Here is a 21,301-nt window from a genome sequence, read left to right as displayed (position 1 = left end):
AATAGCTAGGGTAAACAACAATGGAGACAAAGGACAGCCTTGTCTCATTCCTCCTTGTAACTGGAAAGGCTGAGAAGTCAGACCATTGGTTAAAACTATGGCCTGTGGATCAGCATAAAGGGCTTTAAATGCGTCCCATCACATCGCAGCAGATGTCTAATGAGTATTCATTTCAAAGTAATAATCAATTTGTGACCCAATTAATTGAAGAAATTCTGTGTCCTTAAGCCAAAATGACTGGAGACGCCATTTCGAGGACTGTCAAAAGCTTTTGGCATACTCAACTTAAATGAAACGGAGGCATGATCCCAATTTATTATGCTATCGTACCAACTATCTGAAATTGTAGGTATCAAAGTGACAGAAAGTAAAAAGTAGTCAGTTCTGCACCAGCTCTTCCATGGTGGTTTTCATTGTATCAGACTGAGCTTTCAGAGAGTCTATGTCGTCTTGATTGGTGCTAATTCTCTCCTGGGCTTCTGTCACGCGCCCTGACACTTCCTTCAGTTCACCTTGTATCCCCTGAATAGCACCAAGTAGAGCATCAAATCTAGATACCAAATCTTCTTTCATTGTTTGAATGGCATTGAGAATCTGATTCGGGCTAGCTGTGTCCAAGTTGTTGTTACTAGCTCCGGAGCTTGCTAGCTGCACCGGGCTAGAGGACAAGGTTATAATAGTTTTGGATTTTTCATTTTAGTTTAGTTTTTATTTTGTTTTTACCTTTTCCCCTCCAATTCAGTTAGTTTTAATTAGTTTTTAATGTGGGTTTGCTAGTTTTTATATTTCCAAAAACGCTTAGTTTTAGTTTAGTTTTTATTAGTTTTAGTTTTTTCATGCTTTGGGTTATTTGTCAGGTGCAGGATTCAGAAAGGTCAAGGTGAGTGTTGTATAATAAAATTCAACAAAAGATACGTTTAAAAAATGAGGGTGAGTTAATAAAGTTAAAAAATAAATTTTGGGTGAACTATTCCTTTAATCAGGGGTACCCACTTTTTTGGCTTGTGATCTACTTTTACAGTGACCAATTCAAAGTGATCTATATATATTATATTAATATAATAATTATATTAATAGTTGCTACAGTGTTTAAAGTTCTACCCATCTGTTTTTATTTTTATCAAGAAAAATTGGTGCACTGCACCTTTAGAAAAATAGCGCTGTCTTTAAGAAAGACGGTAGTGTTGAGTTGTTGTTGAAGTTGTGCGTGGCTGTGGATGTGTGCCGCTGAACTGAGGACATGTTGTAAATATAAAGTAAAATAAATAAAGATGAAGGTTTGTCTTGCTGTTTGTTTTGGAGGAGCAACAGATAAATGTTTCAGACTAACATCTAAAACATTTTCTTCAATGGCACACGATCTACCCACACTACTTTCGCGATCTACCGGTCGATCACGATCGACTTAATGGGCACCTGCTTTAATCCTTCTCTTTCTGGCGGCGGCGGACTCGCAGAGGCTAGCTTGTTTTGGTACTCGACATTAGCCGCCTTGTGCGAGCTTCTTAAAAGGACTTTGAGATTCGTGGAGTTTCTCCCCTTGAGAAGCCAGCCACATATTTTGTCACAGTCTGTCTCCACTACAAGACACTTGCTTTTATCTTTCTCGTCATATTAAAAAAAAAATTCCCATACTTCGTCGCTTTCTCCCTTTTGCTGCAACCGCCATGGTGCTTCCAGGTGACGTCACGGACCGTGAGGTGCCGTAAAGTGCTGCTGCTGGAGTAAAACTGCCAGAGCGGAATAAATCGATCATATGAATCCAACCAAATGAGGCTTATAATTAAACTGACAGAGACGAAAACGAAGGGAATTATATCTATAATTTAAGTTCGTTTTAGTTCGTTTTCTAAACACGCAATACAGTTTAAGTTAGTTATCGTTTTTTTCTTTTAATTTTCGTTTTTATTTAGTTCAGTTAACTACATAGTTTTTTTCAATTTTAGTTTTCGTTATTTCGTTCGTTTTCGTTAACTATGATAACCCTGCCAGAGGAGGCATCTGATCTTGACGTCTTTGAAGGTTTAGGAGGCTTCGTCAACATTTTAGTTGTTGATGTGGTTTCAGACACTGAAGTGGCTGTTCACTAAAGCTGTACACAATTTCTTATGACTACCCGACTGTTATTCTCCAAACTTTACATGGGAGAGCTCTGTCACGCTTCCACCTAGCACAGCGCTATAACCAGAAGTCCAGCACAAACTGACACTTTGATGTTTTATCATCATTAGTCAAACTTACACTTCCTCAGACCAGTTTTTAACCACTGCTCTCCACCATGGTCCATCCTGGAGGAAGAAACACAGTCAGAATGATTTTCTATCCAACATGAGTCCTAACTGCTGTTCAACATGAAGCAGAGTTCATCAGTTTATCAGTGAGACACAGAAACAGACTGAAACTCATCAGTATACACTGTCTCTGATGTTTCACTGTCTGACAGTTTGACCAACATTCACACATCAACAACTAAACAGTTTTCAGACTGTTCACAGATCAGTCTAACCTCCAGATTCAGTTGATTGTGTTCATTTACATATTCCAGATAGAGGCTCTAATGATGTAAAGTGCTTAGTCCATATCATAAAAGACTGTATTTGAAAGTTAACCCTAAGATGAATCTTTGAGGTTACCAGAGAATAAAGGAACCAATAAAGGATTTCAGCAGCAGGTTATTTGTAACATGTCATTTTATCACTGTTTAGAAATCTGCTCATTCTTTCTGCCTTAAATGTAGAATACTTAAGTTGAAAGTGTGTTTTAAAAGAAACAAAAGTTGAATCCAAAGTCTTGGATATACTGTATTAAAATTCTCTGAATAATCACAGTCACAGAAGACAGACTCTGTACTCCAGGACAGGTTTCAACACACGGACTGGAGTATGTTTGCTTCTCAGGCCACCTGTGGCTCACACTTGGACATTGACAGTTATGCCTCCTCTGTTATGGACTACATCACCACCATCATCGATGACGTCACGACAGAGAAGCAGATCACCACGTACCCCAACCAGAAGCCATGCCTCCTGCTGAAGGCCCGTAACACTGCCTTCAGATCAGGGGATGCACAGGCCTACAGCACATCCAGGGCAAACCTGAGGAGGGGCATCAAGAAGGCCAAGCACTGCTACAAGCTGAGGATAGAGGGTCACTTCTCCAACTCTGACCCCCGACGCATGTGGCAAGGCATCCAGGCCATCACCGACTACAAGCCCAGCAACCCCACCCCCACAGCCATGGACGTCTCCTTCCCGAACGAGCTAAACAACTTCTACGGTCACTTTGAGAGGGACAACGGAGACACCGCCACCAAGACAACACTCCCTGCAGACCAGCCCCTCTCACTCTCCTCCACTGATGTCCACACGGCACTGAGCAGAATCAACGCACGCAAGGCTGCTGGACCAGATGGCATCCCAGGACGTGTGCTCAGAGCATGTGCGGAGCAGCTCACCGGGATCTTCACGGACATTTTCAACCAGTCCCTCGCCCAAGCAGCTGTGCCAACATGTTTCAAAGTGACATCCATCGTGCCAGTGCCAAAACACTCCAAGCCGACGTGCCTCAACGACTACCGCCCCGTAGCACTCACAGCCATCATCATGAAGTGCTTCAAGCACAACTGGTCCTGGCACACCTGAAGGACTCCCTCCCTCCCACACTGGACCCACACCAGTTCGCCTACCGTAGCAACAGGAGCATAGATGATGCAGTCTCCACAGCACTGCACTCTGTGATCTCACACCTGGACAATAACCACACCTATGCACGATTGCTGTTTGTTGACTTCAGCTCAGCATTCAACACTGTCATCCCCTCCAAGTTAATCACCAAACTTGGAGCCCTGGGCACCAACACCTCCCTCTGTAACTGGATCATGGACTTTCTGACCAACAGACCACAACACTTGAGGTCAGGCCACATCTCCTCCACCACTGTCACACTCAACACCGGTGTGCCACAAGGCTGTGTGCTGAGCCCCTTTCTGTACTCCCTCTTCACCCACGACTGCAGACCAGTGCATGGATCCATCTCCATCATCAAGTTCGCAGACGACACCACCGTGATTGGTCTCATCACCAACAACGATGAGACAGCCTACAGAGAAGAGGTACAGCACCTGGCCACATGGTGCGCCGACAATAACCTGCTCCTTAACACCAGCAAGACCAAGGAGCTCATTGTGGACTTCAGGAAGGAGAGAAGAAGCACACATGACCCCATTCACATCAACGGAATGGCCGTCGAGCGTGTCTCCAGCTTCAAGTTCCTGGGGACCCACATCTCAGAGGACATGTCCTGGACCACCAACACCTCCAGCCTGGTCAAGAAAGCTCACCAGCGTCTCTTCTTCCTGAGGACACTGAAGAAGAACCATCTGTCTTCAGCCATCCTGGTGAACTTTTACCACTGCGTGATTGAGAGCATCCTAACCAACTGTGTCACAGTCTGGTACGGAAGCTGCTCTGCTGCGGAGCGCAAACACCTGCAGCGTGTAGTGAAAACTGCCCAGAGCATCACAGGAACTCCACTCCCTGCCATTGAGGACGTCCAGAAGAAGCGCTGTCTGCGTCTGAAGGACTCCTCCCACCCGGCACATGGACTCTTTTCCCTCCTGCCCTCAGGCAGGCGTTTCAGAAGCCTCCGGACAAGGACCAGCAGACTGAGGAATAGCTTTTTCCCCAGAGCTGTGACCTTATTAAACTCTGACCCCCGCCGACTCCTGCCCCCCACTCCCCCTGCTGACCCCTACACACCAATTCACTCACACCCCTTAACTCCTCATTCCCTCACTGACCAAGACTTTTACACCATCACCACTGTATTGGACTACTCTGCACATGCTCACTTTATACAATCTGTTTGCACAGTACTATGTACCGAATATTGCACTAGTCTAGTAACTTAGATAAGCACTGCTTATTATTTATTTTTGCACTGTAAGTTGCCCACGTCATCTGTTTATGTATCGCCTAATTTATCAACTGCCATCTCCTCTATTGTAAATTATGTTATGCGAGTTCCTGTTTATAGTCTACTCACATTTAACGAACAATCCATCTGTATAATATGTTCATAGGACCTCACTCAATCGTTATGTATATCATGCTCATTAACCTGTATATGGCCTCATCTGTACATAGGTTCTGATCTGTAAATATTGTCCATATGCTGCATAAACAACCTGTACCAGACTTATTTACCATAATATTTATGCCACGTGCCCTTACTGCCTATTGCACTTCTGGTTAGATGCTAAAATGCATTTCGTTGCTCTGTACATGTACATGTGTAATGACAGTAAAGTTGAATCAAATCTAATCTTATTCTCTCTATACTTTACACCAACAATCCATCCATCAACAGTTGTTGATATATTTCACTAAAACCTAAAACTGTAAACCAGCTGATAGAGGAGGGTTCATCCTCTGAGGTTTACTGTGACTCCAAAGAATTTAGATATTGGACAAGCTCCTGTTGTCTGTCCATACCTGAGAGTGTCCAGTCTCCAGAGCGGATCCTTCAGTCCAGCAGACAGCAGACTCACTCCCTTGTCTCCTGGATGGTTGTAGCTCAGGTCCAGCTCTCTCAGATGGGAGGGGTTGGAGCTCAGAGCTGAGGCCAGAGAAGAACAGCCTTCCTCTGTGATCAGACAACCTGACAGACTGGAAATAGAAAAATATCAGAAACTCAAGAAGAAGAAGGAAAATCCTCCAGATGTTGAACTTCTGTACCAACATGAACCTAAATCAGGATTTAACTGATCAACAACCAGCTGTATCCTGACCTGAGAGTTTCCAGTTTACAGTGAGGACTCTCCAGTCCAGCAGACAGCAGCTTCACTCCTGAATCCTGCAGGTTGTTGTTACTCAGGTCTAGCTCTCTCAGACTGGAGGACTGGGAGCTGAGGACTGAGGACAGAGCTTCACAGCTTCTCTCTGAGAGGTTACAACTGCTCAGCCTGAAGAAGAATCAACATCAAATGTTTTATTTGTCATTTACTAAATGAATCATGTTTCAAATAGTTCCTAAATCCACCTACAGAGCTTTGTTGGAGGCTTTGACCACTGGCAGCAGCCTCAGAAGAGCCTCATCTGAAGCAGAGTATTTCTTCAGGTCAAACACGTCCAAATCTTCTTCTGATGACAGTAAGATGAAGCCCAGAGCTGACCACTGAGCAGGAGACAGTTTATCTGTGGAGAGACTTCCTGATCTCAGGGACTGTTGGATCTCCTCCACTAGAGAACCATCATTCAGTTCATTCAGACAGTGGAACAGATTGATGCTTCTCTCTGCAGACAGATTCTTTCTGATCTTCTTCTTGATGTACTGGACTGTTTCCTGATTGGTCTGTGAGCTACTTCCTGTCTGTGTCAGCAGGCCTCGTAGGAGAGTCTGATTGGTCTGCAGCGAAAGACCCAGGAGGAAGCGGAGGAACAAGTCCAGGTGTCCATTTGGACTCTGTAAGGCCTTGTCCACAGCACTCTGATGGAGACGTGTTAGTTCAGGTTTGTTTCTAAAGACTTTAGACAACAGAGATGTAGTTTGTTGTTCTTCCATCAGGTTGACATCAGAGTTGATGAAGGTCAGATGGACATGAAGAGCAGCCAGAAACTCCTGAACGCTCAGATGGACGAAGCAGAACACCTTGTCCTGGTACAGTCCTCTCTCCTCTTTAAAGATCTGTGTGAACACTCCTGAGTACACTGAGGCTGCTCTGATATCGATGCCACACTCTGTCAGGTCTGATTCATAGAAGATCAGGTTTCCTTTCTGCAGCTGATCAAAAGCCAGTTTTCCCAGAGACTCAATCATCTTCCTGCTCTCTGGACTCCAGTGTGGATCTGTCTCAGCTCCTCCATCATACTTGACCTTCTTCACGTTGGTCTGAACCACCAGGAAGTGGATGTACATCTCAGTCAGGGTCTTGGGCAGCTGTCCTCCCTCTCTGGTTTCCAACACATCCTCCAGAACTGTAGCAGTGATCCAGCAGAAGACTGGGATGTGACACATGATGTGGAGGCTTCGTGATGTCTTGATGTGGGAGATGATCCTGCTGGCCTGCTCCTCATCTTTGAATCTCTTCCTGAAGTACTCCTCCTTCTGGGGGTCAGTGAACCCTCTGACCTCTGTCACCATGTCAACACACTCAGGAGGGATCTGATTGGCTGCTGCAGGTCGTGTGGTTATCCAGAGGCGAGCAGAGGGAAGCAGTTTCCCCCTGATGAGGTTTGTCAGCAGCACATCCACTGAGGTGGACTCTGTAACATCAGTCAGGATCTCAGTGTTGTGGAAGTCCAGAGGAAGTCGACACTCATCCAGACCGTCAAAGATGAACACAACCTGGAACTCTTCAAAGCTGCAGATTCCTGCTTCTTTGGTTTCAGTAAAGAAGTGATGAACAAGTTCCACCAAGCTGAACTTTCTCTCTTTCAACACATTCAGCTCTCTGAAAGTCAATGGAAACATGAAGAGGATGTCCTGGTTGGCTTTGTCTTCAGCCCAGTCCAGAGTGAACTTCTGTGTTAAGACTGTTTTCCCAATGCCAGCCACTCCCTTTGTCATCACTCTTCTGATTGGTCCATGTCTTCCAGGTGAGGCTTTAAAGAGGTCTTCTTGTCTGATGCTTGTTTCTGGTCTGTGTGGTTTCCTGGATGCTGTTTCAATCTGTCTGACCTCATGTTCATCATTGACCTCTGCAGTCCCTCCCTCTGTGATGTAGAGCTCTGTGTAGATCTCATTCAGAAGGGTTGAGTTTCCTGCTTTAGCAATCCCCTCAAACACACACTGGAACTTCTCCTTCAGAGTAGATTTAACTTTACGTCCACACTCTGGAGCACGAGTTCCTGAATGAACAAGAAATGTAATGAATCAGTGAACTCATTAATTTTAATAACATTCACATGTGACTGTTTTCAGTCCAGAAGAATTCATAGATGTGATTAAGATGTTTTCATCATATTAACATCAGAGTCTAGAAATATAAACTTCTCCCATGTTTCCTCCATTTCCTCTTTCCATCAAGTTAAAGCTGTTAAATCCTCTTACTGCTCTGCAGACAGTCAGCCAGCTCCTCCTGCTTCATTCTCCTCAGGAAGTTCACTGTGATCTTCACAAATAAATCTCTGCTGCTCCTCCTCTGCTCTTCATCCTCACCCTCCAACACCTCCTCATCCTCCCTCTGACTCTCTAAGCATTCTGGGTAATCTGGACTCAGGACCTTCTGGATCTTCTTCAGCTCCTTCTTCATAAAACTGATCATGTTCTCCTCCAGCAGCTGGAACAGAATAATAATCCAACTTAAATGATCAGAACACAATCATGTTGATCTGAAAGGCTGCTTGTTGACAGCATTCAACATGAAGACTTCTCCAACCAGAATGCTAGTTTGTGGTTGTTGAGGTTAGCAGTAGTAGCTGTGATTGAACATTTACTCACCATGAATATGGAGTCCAGGTCTTTGTGATGATGATCACTGGAAACCACTGAGATCTGCTGCTGAAGTCTGTGGAGAAACATCTTTGATTCAAACTAACTTCTTTAACAAACACACTTTGGTGATGATCATCATTGTATTGATGCCACAAACACAAGATGAGAACAACAAACACTGCTCTGATTACTGAATGTGGTGTTTTAACAGAGGAAACTAAATGACAGATAAACTCTGGACTAAAACATGACAGTCTAATGAACAGAACTGAATAATGATTAATAGATCTGTGTTAATTCTGACCCTGGATCAGCAGACTGCTGTTCATCTTTGAAGTTAATAGGTCGAAACATAGACCGGTCACTCTTCATGGACACAGATGTGATTCCAGAGGGATCTGGTCTTTGCTGATGGATCCTGTTAAAACAAAACATGGATTAACTTTACTGGGTGAATTCTTTCTGGACGTTTCAATTATTATGTTAAATGTTTTAATGCAAAGAAAGCACAGAAAACAGAAATCTCATTCTTTGTGACCCTGGATCGTCAGACTGTTGTCCATGTTTGAAGTCATTAGGTTTATCTCTGGACAAATCACTCCTCATGGACACACAGTTGTATTCAGGAGAATCATGTTTCTGTTGATGGATCCTCCTACAAACACTGGATATAATATGTCCTCAAGACTCAGCTTTGATTCATTTAGTTAAATAAAATTTAATTTAGAATTCTCTCCAAAAAGAAGACAACAGTTTCTACAGTTGACATCACTCCAACCATACATGTGTCCTTCTTGACTTAGCTACCACATATTTCTATATAATCAAGGTTTTTACAAGCCAAGGCTCAGCTGTGTCATGTTTTCTATAATGTCACTATTAAGGCCTTTCTATCCACAGAGAGGATGGAAAGCAGATCATTGAGCTCCTTCAAAGGAACAACTCCTGGTTCAGATATGTGGACGAGTTCTTGGTCAAAATTAAAACCCAAACAAAGTTGTTGTTCAGTGCAGAGAGGAGTGGCTGACTTGTATCTAGGGTATTACTAAACAACATGGAGCCTTCTTCCTGTGGATCCACCACCTGCAGGAAAACACCTGCAAGAAAAGTCTGGGACATGGAAGTTCTGACTTCAGGAATCAAAAGAACTTCCAATCTCATGGAACGTCACCTATCTGGAGGTGAAGGAACCCGAGCTGTTGCAGGAGGTGGAGCGATATTGATTAGATATAGTTGGGGTCAACTGGAGCAGACCTATCAGTGGGGTCTTTGTAGATAATGTGGTTCTGCTGGTGTCATTAGACCATGGCCAGATATTTATCTCCCTACCATACGTAAATATATGTAAGGGCTTCCATCTGTCTATAGATTCACACACAGACTCTTTGGTGAGTCCATAAATTATTGGTGCTATTTCCTCTCATTAAAGTTATATATATATATATGTGTGTGTGTGTGTGTGTGTGTGTGTGTGTGTGTTACTGAATGTAGTGTTTGGACCTGATTCAATGTTTAGGACACATTAAGACTTCCAGTCAGATCAACACCAGATAGTACTATAAGGTATTATTCTGGTTGTAGTGTTGAGTGCACTGTGGTCTCAGTTCAGACCTGATGCTAAAATGTGTTTGATACTTTATGTACCTTCAGTTTTCCTTACCTCTGATCAGCTGACTTCTGTCCACGTTTCAAGTCAACAGGTCGACTCTTAGACTGATCAGTCTCCATGGACACAGCTGGACACAGGAGAGTCTTGATTTTCCTACAAAAACAAGACAAAGACTTTAACAGTCTGACATGTTCCTTAAAAACTGTTCTGAGTGAATGGTACGTTATAAAGGATCTCATCTACTCAACACAGGGTTATATTTTAAATTGTGTTCCAAGTCTGGAATCAACAATATATTTATTATAGTCCTTAGATTTGGTGCAATAACCTCAGAATCTAAAATCTCAAGATGACGTTTCATCCCAAAGTGGTGTACATGACCTCAAATGTGTGACAGTCAAAATATTGAGTTTATTCCTTTAATGTTTTTACAGACCTGAAGTAGACACAACTTCACATGGTTCTTTATGTGAATAATCCACAAGTGACCCAGAGAGGAAAGTGTTGCAATGACATAAATGAAGTTGTTTGTTTGTCTGACCTATGTGAGAGAAAACAGTCTGACTGTTAAGAGGTGACTTGTCGCCCTCTATTGGTTTGCTTTTGTCTTTGTTTGGTTTCTTTTTTTGCCTCAGGTGTTTGGAGTTGAGCTGCTGGTCGTTATTCTGGGGCGGGGCTGACATCTCACCTGCTTCTCATCATCCAATCAAGCTGAACCCTACTTAAGGACGTCCCACTGTCCCACTCATCTCCAGTTCTTCAGTTTACCTCCGTGGTAGTTACTCTAGAAGCAGCTATTGTCATTTAGTCTATTTCCTTGGTGTCCAGTCTGAATAAGCTGCTTTTCTTTGTTTGCTCCAGGTGCAGCCCACGCTCCAGCCTTTTTCACCAGCCAGCTCCTCCTGATCTTTTTGCCTATGTGGAACTCTGCTGGAGTTTTGTTTTCATTAAAGTCCTGTCCTTGAGCCTGAACTCTTGAGTCTAGCGTCTGGGTTCTTTCCTTCCAGTTGTCCACATCATAACACTGACCTACTGTATGTTAAAAACAACAGTGACCTGTGAAGTTGATCATTGGTATGATCCATGATGATTCATTCATATGTTAGAAACTCTTTGTCTCAAGACTCTTTAAAGAACCCAGCCTGAAAATGTGACGGTGAGAAGAAAACAACTTGGCTTTAAGAGGAAGGAACCTTGAACAGAACCAGAACCAGAACCAGCTCATATGGAGGAACCATCTACTTGAGTCCAGATGAGTAGAGACAGAAAAAGAGAGAGAAGAGGAGGAACAAGATGATAAATCCATCTGTCACACAAATATGTGGTTTAGCATCAATATGATAAAAAGTAGAGAACAAGATGATGCATGTTTCATGAGACTCTGAGATCAGATGGAGGCCTTAAAGGACCTCGGATGGAAGGAGGAGGATTTAAACTCTGGATTTTACAGAGATCCACTGAAGAGAAGCTGGAACTCTCTGATTCCTGTCAATGCTCTCGCTGCAGCATTTTGAATCAATTGGAGGCTTTTTAAAGAGATGTTTGAATCAACCTGATAATAATGAACAATAAAGAGAGTGATCCAGTTAATGAGACATTTCCAGATTTCTCTGGTAGGATTCTCACCTGTTGAACTCACTTCAGGTCGACTTTCAGACACTTTCCACCTTCATGTGTTGAGAAGAAGCTGCTCACTGTCCCTCGTCAGTCCTGGATTTGATCTAAAAACACATCAGAGTGACGTTAAAACCAGTCTAACCTGAGTTACAATCACTGGATCTGTTACGGGTCCCAGGGTAAGTGACCACAATAACAAATAGTTTTTTTTTTGTCTTTCTTTGGTTCGATGCCGTCTGGAAAACACAGTAACAGAGTCAGACACATGAAGACATGGACCACCCGTTTCTCTTCCTGGTTTCCGTCTCTTTATTTCATTTGTAAAAACATGAGATGCAGCAATAAACTCATTCCCTAGTGTAACCATGTCCAATGTCCATCTTTGGTTTTGATTAAATATCTCAGTATATTCGTTTGTCTTTTTCAGGTTCAACATCTTCACCAAAATAAACAGAACTTTCCATCAAAATAATCAAGCTCTTTGTTCAGAGGTATCTTCTATAACACAGTGTAATCACATCAGAAGTTCAGATCACGTTTTAGCATTTACCTTTAACTCTAAACATACTGCTCAGTTAGTGTCAATACATCACTCATAACCATACTACAGCTTTAAGATGGTTCCAATACTTTAAATGTCTTTCAACAACAAAAACATCAAACATACTACACGTAGTGAATTCTGCTTAACTCATAATACCTGTCATCTAAACTCTAATCAGGTGGATTTGGGTGGTGAACGTGCTCACCTGTAACTCCACAAAATCACAAAGAACTCCTTCAATCCAGATTATGTATCCACCTTGTAAACAAGTCACATTTAATAAACAGTAACAACTATTCTAAATATGTCAGGGTACTTTACCAAATGAAATAAACATGTCAAACAGAGACAAGTTTAGCATCCAAAGTTAATCACGCTGTACTCAATCACATCACACACTCGTTAACAGGAAGCTGTCGCCATTTTCCTAAAGTTCACTATTCGTGATTCTAAACACGGATGATTAAACTCGGTTTTACAGATTTCAAAACCCGGAACCAGACTAATCAGTTCTTCCACATCACTTAAAGCTCTAGGAGGAAGTAATCTGGTTGTATTTCACTGAGTACTGACCTGGAAAACACAGTAACAGAGTCAGAAACTGAAGACATGAACCACGTGCTTCTCTTCCTGGTTTCCCTCTGAAGGAAGAGGGAGGAGTCACCCACGTGAAGCCTCGCGGTTTTTAGTTTCAGTTTCAGTTTATTTCCAACATGTGCAGTCATAGACATATATACATAGACGCCACATCGACTGTGGAGGGACGTGCCTAAAGCGCCGCCATCTTGGTACAGGGCTCGCAGAGGCAGCGGTGCATGAACCTACAAAGGAAAGAGGTACTCCTCAATCTCAAAGTACAATTATTCGCTGAATTTTGGAACAATTTCCAAACGTATTGATCTGGTAAAAACGTCACACATATAGCTATGATAAAAATGTGGTTTTACTACCCAAATACAAATTTTACTTAATGTTATCAGCAGACTAGCTTCTTTCAGAAGATTATAAAGAAAAGATGCCGGACTTCAACTGAGCGATTTATGATCACTTTTATTGTGTAGAAACACAATTCCTCCATAGATGTAATGCACTGTAGTCGCGAGTGGCCTTGTTCCAAGATGACCGCCCTGTAGGCACGCCGCTCTAGTAGACGGCAGCGCTCAATGAGGCGTCTATGTATATATGTCTATGTGTGCAGTAACATAACAAAGTAAACTGAAAACAAACAAATCCAATGAGAATAGTCAAAACAACAATAATAATGTGAAGCCAACATGTCTGAGAAGGAGTAGGATGAAGCATATGCTGATTTAAACCTAGCCCTTCTCCACTACTCAATTAGCAACCTTTCTCCCCAAACATATATATTTACATCAAAAAGAAAAGAAATAGAAAAGAATGAGATGAAATAAACAAATCCATAAATCATTGATCATTTCTTATTAAAGCCCTTCTTCCTCCCTGTACCTGGTGAAAACCATGTGTTTGTAGCGCTTTTTAAACTGGATCATGTTGGACATTGCTTGAGCTCCACACCCAGTCTGTTCCACAGCCTCACTCCACAAACTGAAGGACACAAACTTTTTAATGTTGGACGTGGAACAGCACCTGACCATTAGTTCTGCTTTTTGTTTTCCTCCTAACTTAGCGCTTGTCCACCAAATTTAATGTGAAATTGATCACCTTGTTCTCTGGATTCTAGCCTGTTGTAGCATAGTGCTTGGTACCGCAAGAAGAAATAAAATACCATTGTTTTTAAATGACAAGGAGGTGTGATTAACTGCTTGAAACATGAATAAACAATAAGGGGCCATACCGTTTCTTCTTCTCTTGTTTTCCCAGTGTGCCACACATCACACAGCAGATGGTGCAGTTCTACTGTCTGTCCACTAGATGGAGACAACTGATCATCTAATAGATGTAGTGGAGCAGCAGGAGATGGTTCAACTTCACAAAGCTCATCCTTTTCCTTTTCAAAAGACTTCCTGCGCTTACGAGTGTCTAAGCCTACGCATACGGATCGGCAGATACGGACAGATCAGGCTGCGCACGCACACGGACTTTTGAGACTATTTTCACGCTGCTCAGATCCGCAGATCCACAAAGACATGGTGCCTTTAAGTGTCACCGGGAAAATGGGAAATCTGGGCTTTGGGCCAACAGAGCTATATCTTTCCTTTAGGGAAAATGAATCTTTACTGATATAACTCACTTCTCGTTTTGTTCCAACACTGAACTCAACAGAGGACCACGTAGATATTAATATATATTTTAATTTAAGATTATTTTAAAAATGTAAAATCTTTGGTCCAATAAGTCTTTGGTGTGTTGTCTTGCTCTAATTTATAACAGGCAGCCGAGGCGTGATAACTGGTCTTCTTTATAGTTTATTAACTACTTTGCACATGTAAACAGTCCAATGCTACCTGCATGGCTACGTACCACTTACCTTCCACTCTGGGTTTCTGCGCATGGTCCTAACTACTATGGCATGCTGGGTAATGGAGTTCTTATCAAACTATACTCATAACATCACATCTTTCTCCCTATAAAGAAATAATATTTACCCCTGAAAACAAAGCCATGCTTCTTTTTATATTAACTTTGCATTTCCCAACTAACTTTACTTGTAAACAACTTTTCTATTTAAACACTCTCTGCAATAGAAAAATAATAAAGTGCAAACTTTCTAAGCATCAAAACACACACTTAGAATCATGTCAACATTTGTCCTTCATTCATTCATTCATCTTCTATACCCGGTTATTCCTGTTAAGGGTCACGGGGGTCTGCTGGAGCCTATCCCAGCTGTCATCGGGCGAGAGGCAGGGGTACACCCTGGAAAGGTCGCCAGTCCATCGCAGGGCTAACACAGAGACATACAACCATTCACACTCACACCCACACTCACACCTACGGCCAATTAACCTAATGAGCATGTCTTTGGATGGTGGGAGGAAGCCGGAGTACCCAGAGAGAACCCACGCAGACACAGGGAGAACATGCAAACTCCGAACCGGTGACCTTCTTGCTGTGAGGCATCAGTGCTAACCACCTCGCCACTGTGCCGCCCCATTTGTCCTTCACATTTTTTTTTACTTAAAGGACCATGTTGTTTGTTGTAACTTGTAACTTGTAATACTAAAGGGTCCCTAGCAACTCTCAGTCAGCCTCTTAGGTGGCTGAACATGTCTTTTAGGTTGAGACAGTCTCTCAACAGCTGGTGATTTGGACAGTTTGTAAAGTCTGACAGCAGCTAGTGACTCAGACACTGCTGTCAGACCACAGTCAGTGTGGTCAGGACCACTGTTAGTTAGCTCTGTAGAGTCAACTGTGTCCTGCTGAACCGTCTCCTGAGCTGTAGTGTCCTTTTCAGTCGGCTGTAGTTGAAGATCTGTGCGCTTCCTCCTCAGAGACAATCCATTCTCCATCTGGATCCTGTGTGAGCGTGGAGTAACTTCCTCCTCCACCTGTCCCTTTTGTCTCCATGTGCCTGTAGAGATGTCTCTGAGACGCACCACGTCTCCAGGCTTCAGCATAGGCAGGTGATTTGCCGTTCTGTCATACAGCTGTTTTTGTTTCACTTTTTGTTCCTCACTTGTGTTTCTGACTTTGTGTGCACTTTTGGGCGTCAGCAGGTCCTCCATTACTGGTAGGTTGGAGCGAATGCGCCTACCCATCAGCATTTGGGCTGGTGATAGTCCATTCTGTAGAGGTGCACTCTGGTAGATCAGTAAGCTTTTCTGAGAGTCATCTCTGTGCTGTGCTTTTTTCAGCATATTCTTTACTGTTTTCACAGAGCTTTCTGCCAAGCCGTTGGACTTTGGATAGGTTGGACTCCATGTAGAGTGTTGAAACCCCACACTTCAGCAAAGGCAGCAAACTCACAGCTAGAAAACTGGGGCCCACTGTCTGAAAGGTGTTTTCCTAGATTCCTCTTTGAATTTCAATAAGCAAGTCAGTAGTGTGGTTAAGGGAAGCTTTTTTCAACTAAGAACAATAGCTAAATTAAAGCCCTGGCTGTCATATACTGATTTAGAAACTGTAATCCATGCTTTTGTTACATGAAGGCTGGACTATTGGAACTCTCTGTATTTAGGTTTACCCTTGCTAGACTTCAATTAGTTCAAAATGCAGCAGCAAGGCTTCTTACTGGAACAAAGAAACATATGCACATAAGTCCTGTGCTGGCCCAACTCCACTGGTTACCTGTCAAATACAGAATTCATTTTAAAGTTTTACTTTTTGTTTTCAAAGCCCTAAATGGAATGGCACCACAGTATATCGGTGACCTTTTAAGTCCCTACTGTCCTTCTAGGCCACTGAGGTCTTCCTCACAACATCTTCTCTCAGTCCCAAATGCAATCCTAAAAACTAAAGGGGATAGGGCTTTTTCTGTTGCTGCCCCTAGACTCTGGAATAATCTCCCTATAGAAATTAAGTCCTGTCCCACCATCACTAGTTTTAAATCAAATGTAAAGACCCATCTATTTTCTTTGGCCTATAATGTCCATTAATTTCTCCCCTTGTTTGTTGATTTATCTTATTTCTATTTCTTTTCAGTATTATATTAACTGGCATCTTTAACTTTACTGTACATCTTTCTCTAGTAGTAGTAGTTTCAGTAACCATATGTTCTTTTATCTACAATCATAATCTGTTTATTATTATTATTATTATTATTATTATTATTATTATTATTTTGTATTTTCATTTATTTATGTTTCATTTATTTTTTTGTCATTTATATTTTTGTTTTTATTACTGTATATATTTTATTTCTGTGAGCACCTTGGGTCAATTACATTGCGTTTAAGTGTGCTATATAAATAAACGTGACTTGATTGACTTGACTTGAAAACACTTCACATGGGACACCATGTCTGGTGAAAACAGTCTTGAGGTAGCTGATGACTGCTTTGCTCGATGTTGACTGCAGTGCTCCAACTTCAGGATAGTTTGAGAAGTAGTCGGTGACTACTATGTAACTCTGTCCATCACAATCAAACAGGTCAGTTCCAACCTTGTATTAAGGTCTGTGGGGCACCAGATGCGTCATCAGCGGCTCAGCTTGTTGTTTTGGCCTGTGGGTGCCACAAAGTTCACATGACGCCGTTGTCTGGCTGATATCTTGACTGATTCTTGGCCAGTACATTACTTCTCTCGCCCTGCGTTTACACTTAACTTCTCCAAGGTGGCCTTCGTGGATCTTTTGGAGCATTTGCTTACGTAGTGAGGATGGAATAACGAATTTGCTCCCCTTCAACACTATGTCATTCACCACGGAGAGCTCTGCCCTACAATTCCAGTAGTCTTGTATTCTCACAGGGCAATCTTTCTGGTTTTCAGGCCATCCTTTCTGTACTGTGCGCTTGAGTTCTTTCATTGTTTCGTCTGCATTAGTCTCTCTCCGTATTTGTTCTGTTCTGTCAGCAGTTACTGGCAGAGACGTCATAATCATGTCCACATATGCCTGTATTTCTGCGCTTTTCTCGCTGTCCACACGTTCCTCCTTATCCACTGCTCTAGACAAGGTGTCGGCGGTGTACATGTATTTTCCTTGTGTGTACATCATGTGCACGTTGTATTTTTGCAGCCTGATTAGCATGCGCTGTATCCGTACAGGACAGTCATTTAGAGGTTTGGCCATGATGGACACCAAAGGTTTATGGTCAGTTTCTACTTCAAAAGTCTGACCATAGACGTATTGATGGAAACGCTCACATGCATACATGCTGGCTAACAGTTCTTTTTCAATCTGAGCGTACCTGGACTCTGCGCTTGTCAAGGCTCTGGATGCATAAGCGACAGGTAGCCACTGCTCGTCGTGTCGCTGCAGCAGCACCGCTCCCAGGTCGTACTGTGATGCGTCTGCTGAGATCCTGGTACTCTTCTCTGGGTCGTAGATCTTTAACACAGGCTCTTGTGTCAGAGTCTCTTTCAGTTTCAGATAACATTGTTCCTGTTCATGGGACCAGATCCATTCATTCTTTTGTTCAAGAAGACTTCCGAGAGGTGCTGACAGTGTTGACAGCTGTGGGACAAACTTGGCGAGATAGGTGACCATCCCTAGGAACCGTCTGACCTCATCTTTATTGTTTGGTCTTTCCATGTTGTTGATTGCTGACGTTCTTCTCAGGTCTGGCTCCACCCCCTCTTCGCTGACAACATCTCCCACAAAGGTAAGTGTTTTCACTCCAAACTCACATTTGTCTTTGTTAAGTTTCAGATTCATTCTCTTGTCTTGTCTAGCACTTGTCTCAGTCTTTCATCGTGTTCTTCTCGAGTAGACCCCCAAACTATGATGTCATCCATCATTGTCTCCACTCCTGGAATGTGCTCAACAATAATGTGAATAGTCTCATGGTAGACTTCAGGCGCTGACAAGATACCGTACGGCAGACGAAGAAACCTGTACCTGCCCTCAGGCGTGTTGAACGTGCACAGTCTGGAACTCTCCTCGTCCAGCCTCAGCTGCCAGAAACCTGACGAAGCATCTAGTTTACTGAACCATTTAGCTCCAGCAAACTGTGCCGTGGTTTCTTCTCTGGTTGGTAACTTAAAATGTTCTCTTTTGATTGCTTTGTTTAGGTCCTTTGGATCCAAGCACATTCTCAGAGCACCTGTTTTCTTTTGCACAATAACCAGCGAGCTGACCCATTCACTTGGCTCATCTATTTTCTTGATGACCTCTAATTTTTCCATGCGTGCTAGTTCATCTTTCAGTTTTTTACGCAGTGCAAACGGAACTTTTCTGCAGGGTTAGAAGAAATGGTGGCCAAAAAATATGAGGAGGAACGAGAACGAGTAAAAATGGAAGTAGAGCAAGCTGTGGCAGTGAGTGTAACAGCTGACATGTGGACATCTGTGAATATGGAGGCTTACTTGGCTCTTACCTGTCACTACATTAATGAGAATATGCAGTTGTGTACATCTGTGCTGGGAGTGCAACACTTTCCACAAAGTCACACTGCAGACAGTTTGGCCCAAGTCAGAAGGGGCCTGATGGATGACTGGGCCATAACCAATAAAGTAAAGAGTCTTGTGACCGACGCAGCACCAAACATGACTGCATCCACTAAACAGCTCCATGTTCAGCATTCGCTTTGCATTGCACACACACTACATTTAATAGTAAAGAAGTCATGTGATCAAATCCCTGCATTTACAGCAATCAGACACTAATCTAGGCAAACTGTGACATAGTTCAGATCAAGCACCACAGCCAAAGAGAAGCTTGATCAAGTGCAGCAACAGATGGGACGGCCAACCCTGAACCTGATCAATGAGGTACCAACACGTTGGGACAGCACATATCAGATGCTGGTGAGGCTACATGATGAGAAGGAACCAGTGTGGGGATCTCTGGCCTCACTACCAACACACATGACTCCACTAACAGCTGATGACTTAAACATCATAGCAGAAACACTTCTTGTGCTCGCTCCTTTCCATCAAGACACAGTGGAGTCGTCTGGGGAGAAGAGAGTTTCAGGGTCAAAGGTCATCCCCATGATGAAAATGCTGTGTCATGCACTTGAGCGTAATGCTTCAGCTCTGCACACACAGGCAGCCATGCACCTACACCAACACCTGAGGTGACGAGTCTCAGACACTGCTTCCAGTCTGGACTCATTCAGTGTGCTGACCCTGTCCACACTTCTAGAGCCCAGATTTAAATCACTCAGATTTCAGAGTTCCTCCAAATGCAGCGAAGCAGTGAATAGACTGAAATCAGAATGTGCAGCTGTAACTGGGCGCGTATCAACCGAGCCACAGCCTGGACCTCCTTCACAGCAGTTATCAGCACCCACTTCAGGCATGTTATGTTCAGTCTGATCAGTTTATTTGTGCATGTATTGATGACTAAAACTAAAATGCCAGTTTGTTGTTTTGTAGATAACCTGTGGCAGCAACTGGATGAGGACGTTGTCAGGCAGACCACTAATGCCACAGAGGATTCAGTTCTTGAGGTCCAGAGATACCTCGCTGAGAGCAACCTCCCCAGATCCCAGGATCCCTTACAATACTGGGCCAGCCACAAGCACAATCATCCAAACCTCTTCCAGCTGTCCCTACAGTTTTTATGCACCCCAGCATCTTCAGTGCCATGTGAGCAGGTGTTCTCCAAAAATGGAGAACTTGCATCCAAAAAACGAAATCGACTAAATGTGAAAACCCTGGAAAAGCTTGTTTTTTTGAATAAAAATTTGTAAAATAAAAATAAAATAAAATTTAAAAAAAAAACACTCCCTGCCTCAGAGACGAGTACATCAGCACATTCACTAGGCTATACTTTTCACATGTTCACATTATTTATTGACTGTACATTTTAAAGATATCAAAGATATTTTACACTTAGATTAAGATATAAAATAACACAATATAAACAACAATAACAAATGATACTGTGTATATACTAGGTCATTCATTCAGTATGTCAGTGGAGTCTCAACTAGGTTGCCTGCAGTAATGTTTATGGTCCAGCAGGTGTCAATATTGAGTGACACAGTACCGACACAGTATCGATACGGTTTGGGTAATGTGCCGCAACGCTTCACGAGGCCTCATCTACCATCACAACACCTGACCATTACTTCCGCTTTTTGTTTTCCTCCTAACTTAGCGCTTGTCCACGCAGTTTAATGTTCTCCGGATTCTAGCCTGTTGTAGCATAGTGCTTGGTACCGCGAGAAGAAATAAAATACGATTTATTTATTTAATTATTCTGTGGTTAATTGCTTGATATATAGATGTGGTGTCACGAGAGAAAGGGGTGAATTTTAGAGTTAAATGAGGCTCTATCGCCAATTCTTTTTCCACTGACAACGCCACCTTGGGAATTGCGCCCAAGGAGATAGTTTTAACAATCTCAAATCAAAGCACACAGGTAAGTAGTATTAAGGAGCTGGAGACGTGTTCCAAAATAGTTCAACATGTTTTTATTACAATTATCAATTAAAACCAAGGGCGGCACAGTGGCGAGGTGGTTAGCACTGATGCCTCACAGCAAGAAGGTCACCGGTTCGAATCCATGGGCCGGCTGGCCTTTCTGTGTGGAGTTTGCATGTTCTCCTTGTGTCTGCGTGGGTTCTCTC

General features: G+C 42.8%; 1 protein-coding gene across 1 annotated transcript in view; it reads right to left on the bottom strand.

Annotated features, from left to right (window-relative positions):
• LOC311499739 (uncharacterized protein) overlaps positions 1 to 21,301 on the bottom strand; it is a 350,319-nt gene that overhangs the window by 216,885 nt on the left and 112,133 nt on the right. Inside the window, exon 8 of the mRNA XM_084560856.1 lies at positions 5,789 to 5,962. Within this exon, the coding sequence (XP_084416982.1) occupies positions 5,789 to 5,962 (174 nt within the window). The remainder of the gene's footprint in view (positions 1 to 5,788; positions 5,963 to 21,301) is intronic.

Source organism: Chelon labrosus (assembly GCF_963514085.1).
Source record: "Chelon labrosus genome assembly, chromosome: 14".
NCBI classification, from domain to species: domain Eukaryota; kingdom Metazoa; phylum Chordata; class Actinopteri; order Mugiliformes; family Mugilidae; genus Chelon; species Chelon labrosus.
This window is presented reverse-complemented; position numbering and strand designations above follow the sequence as displayed.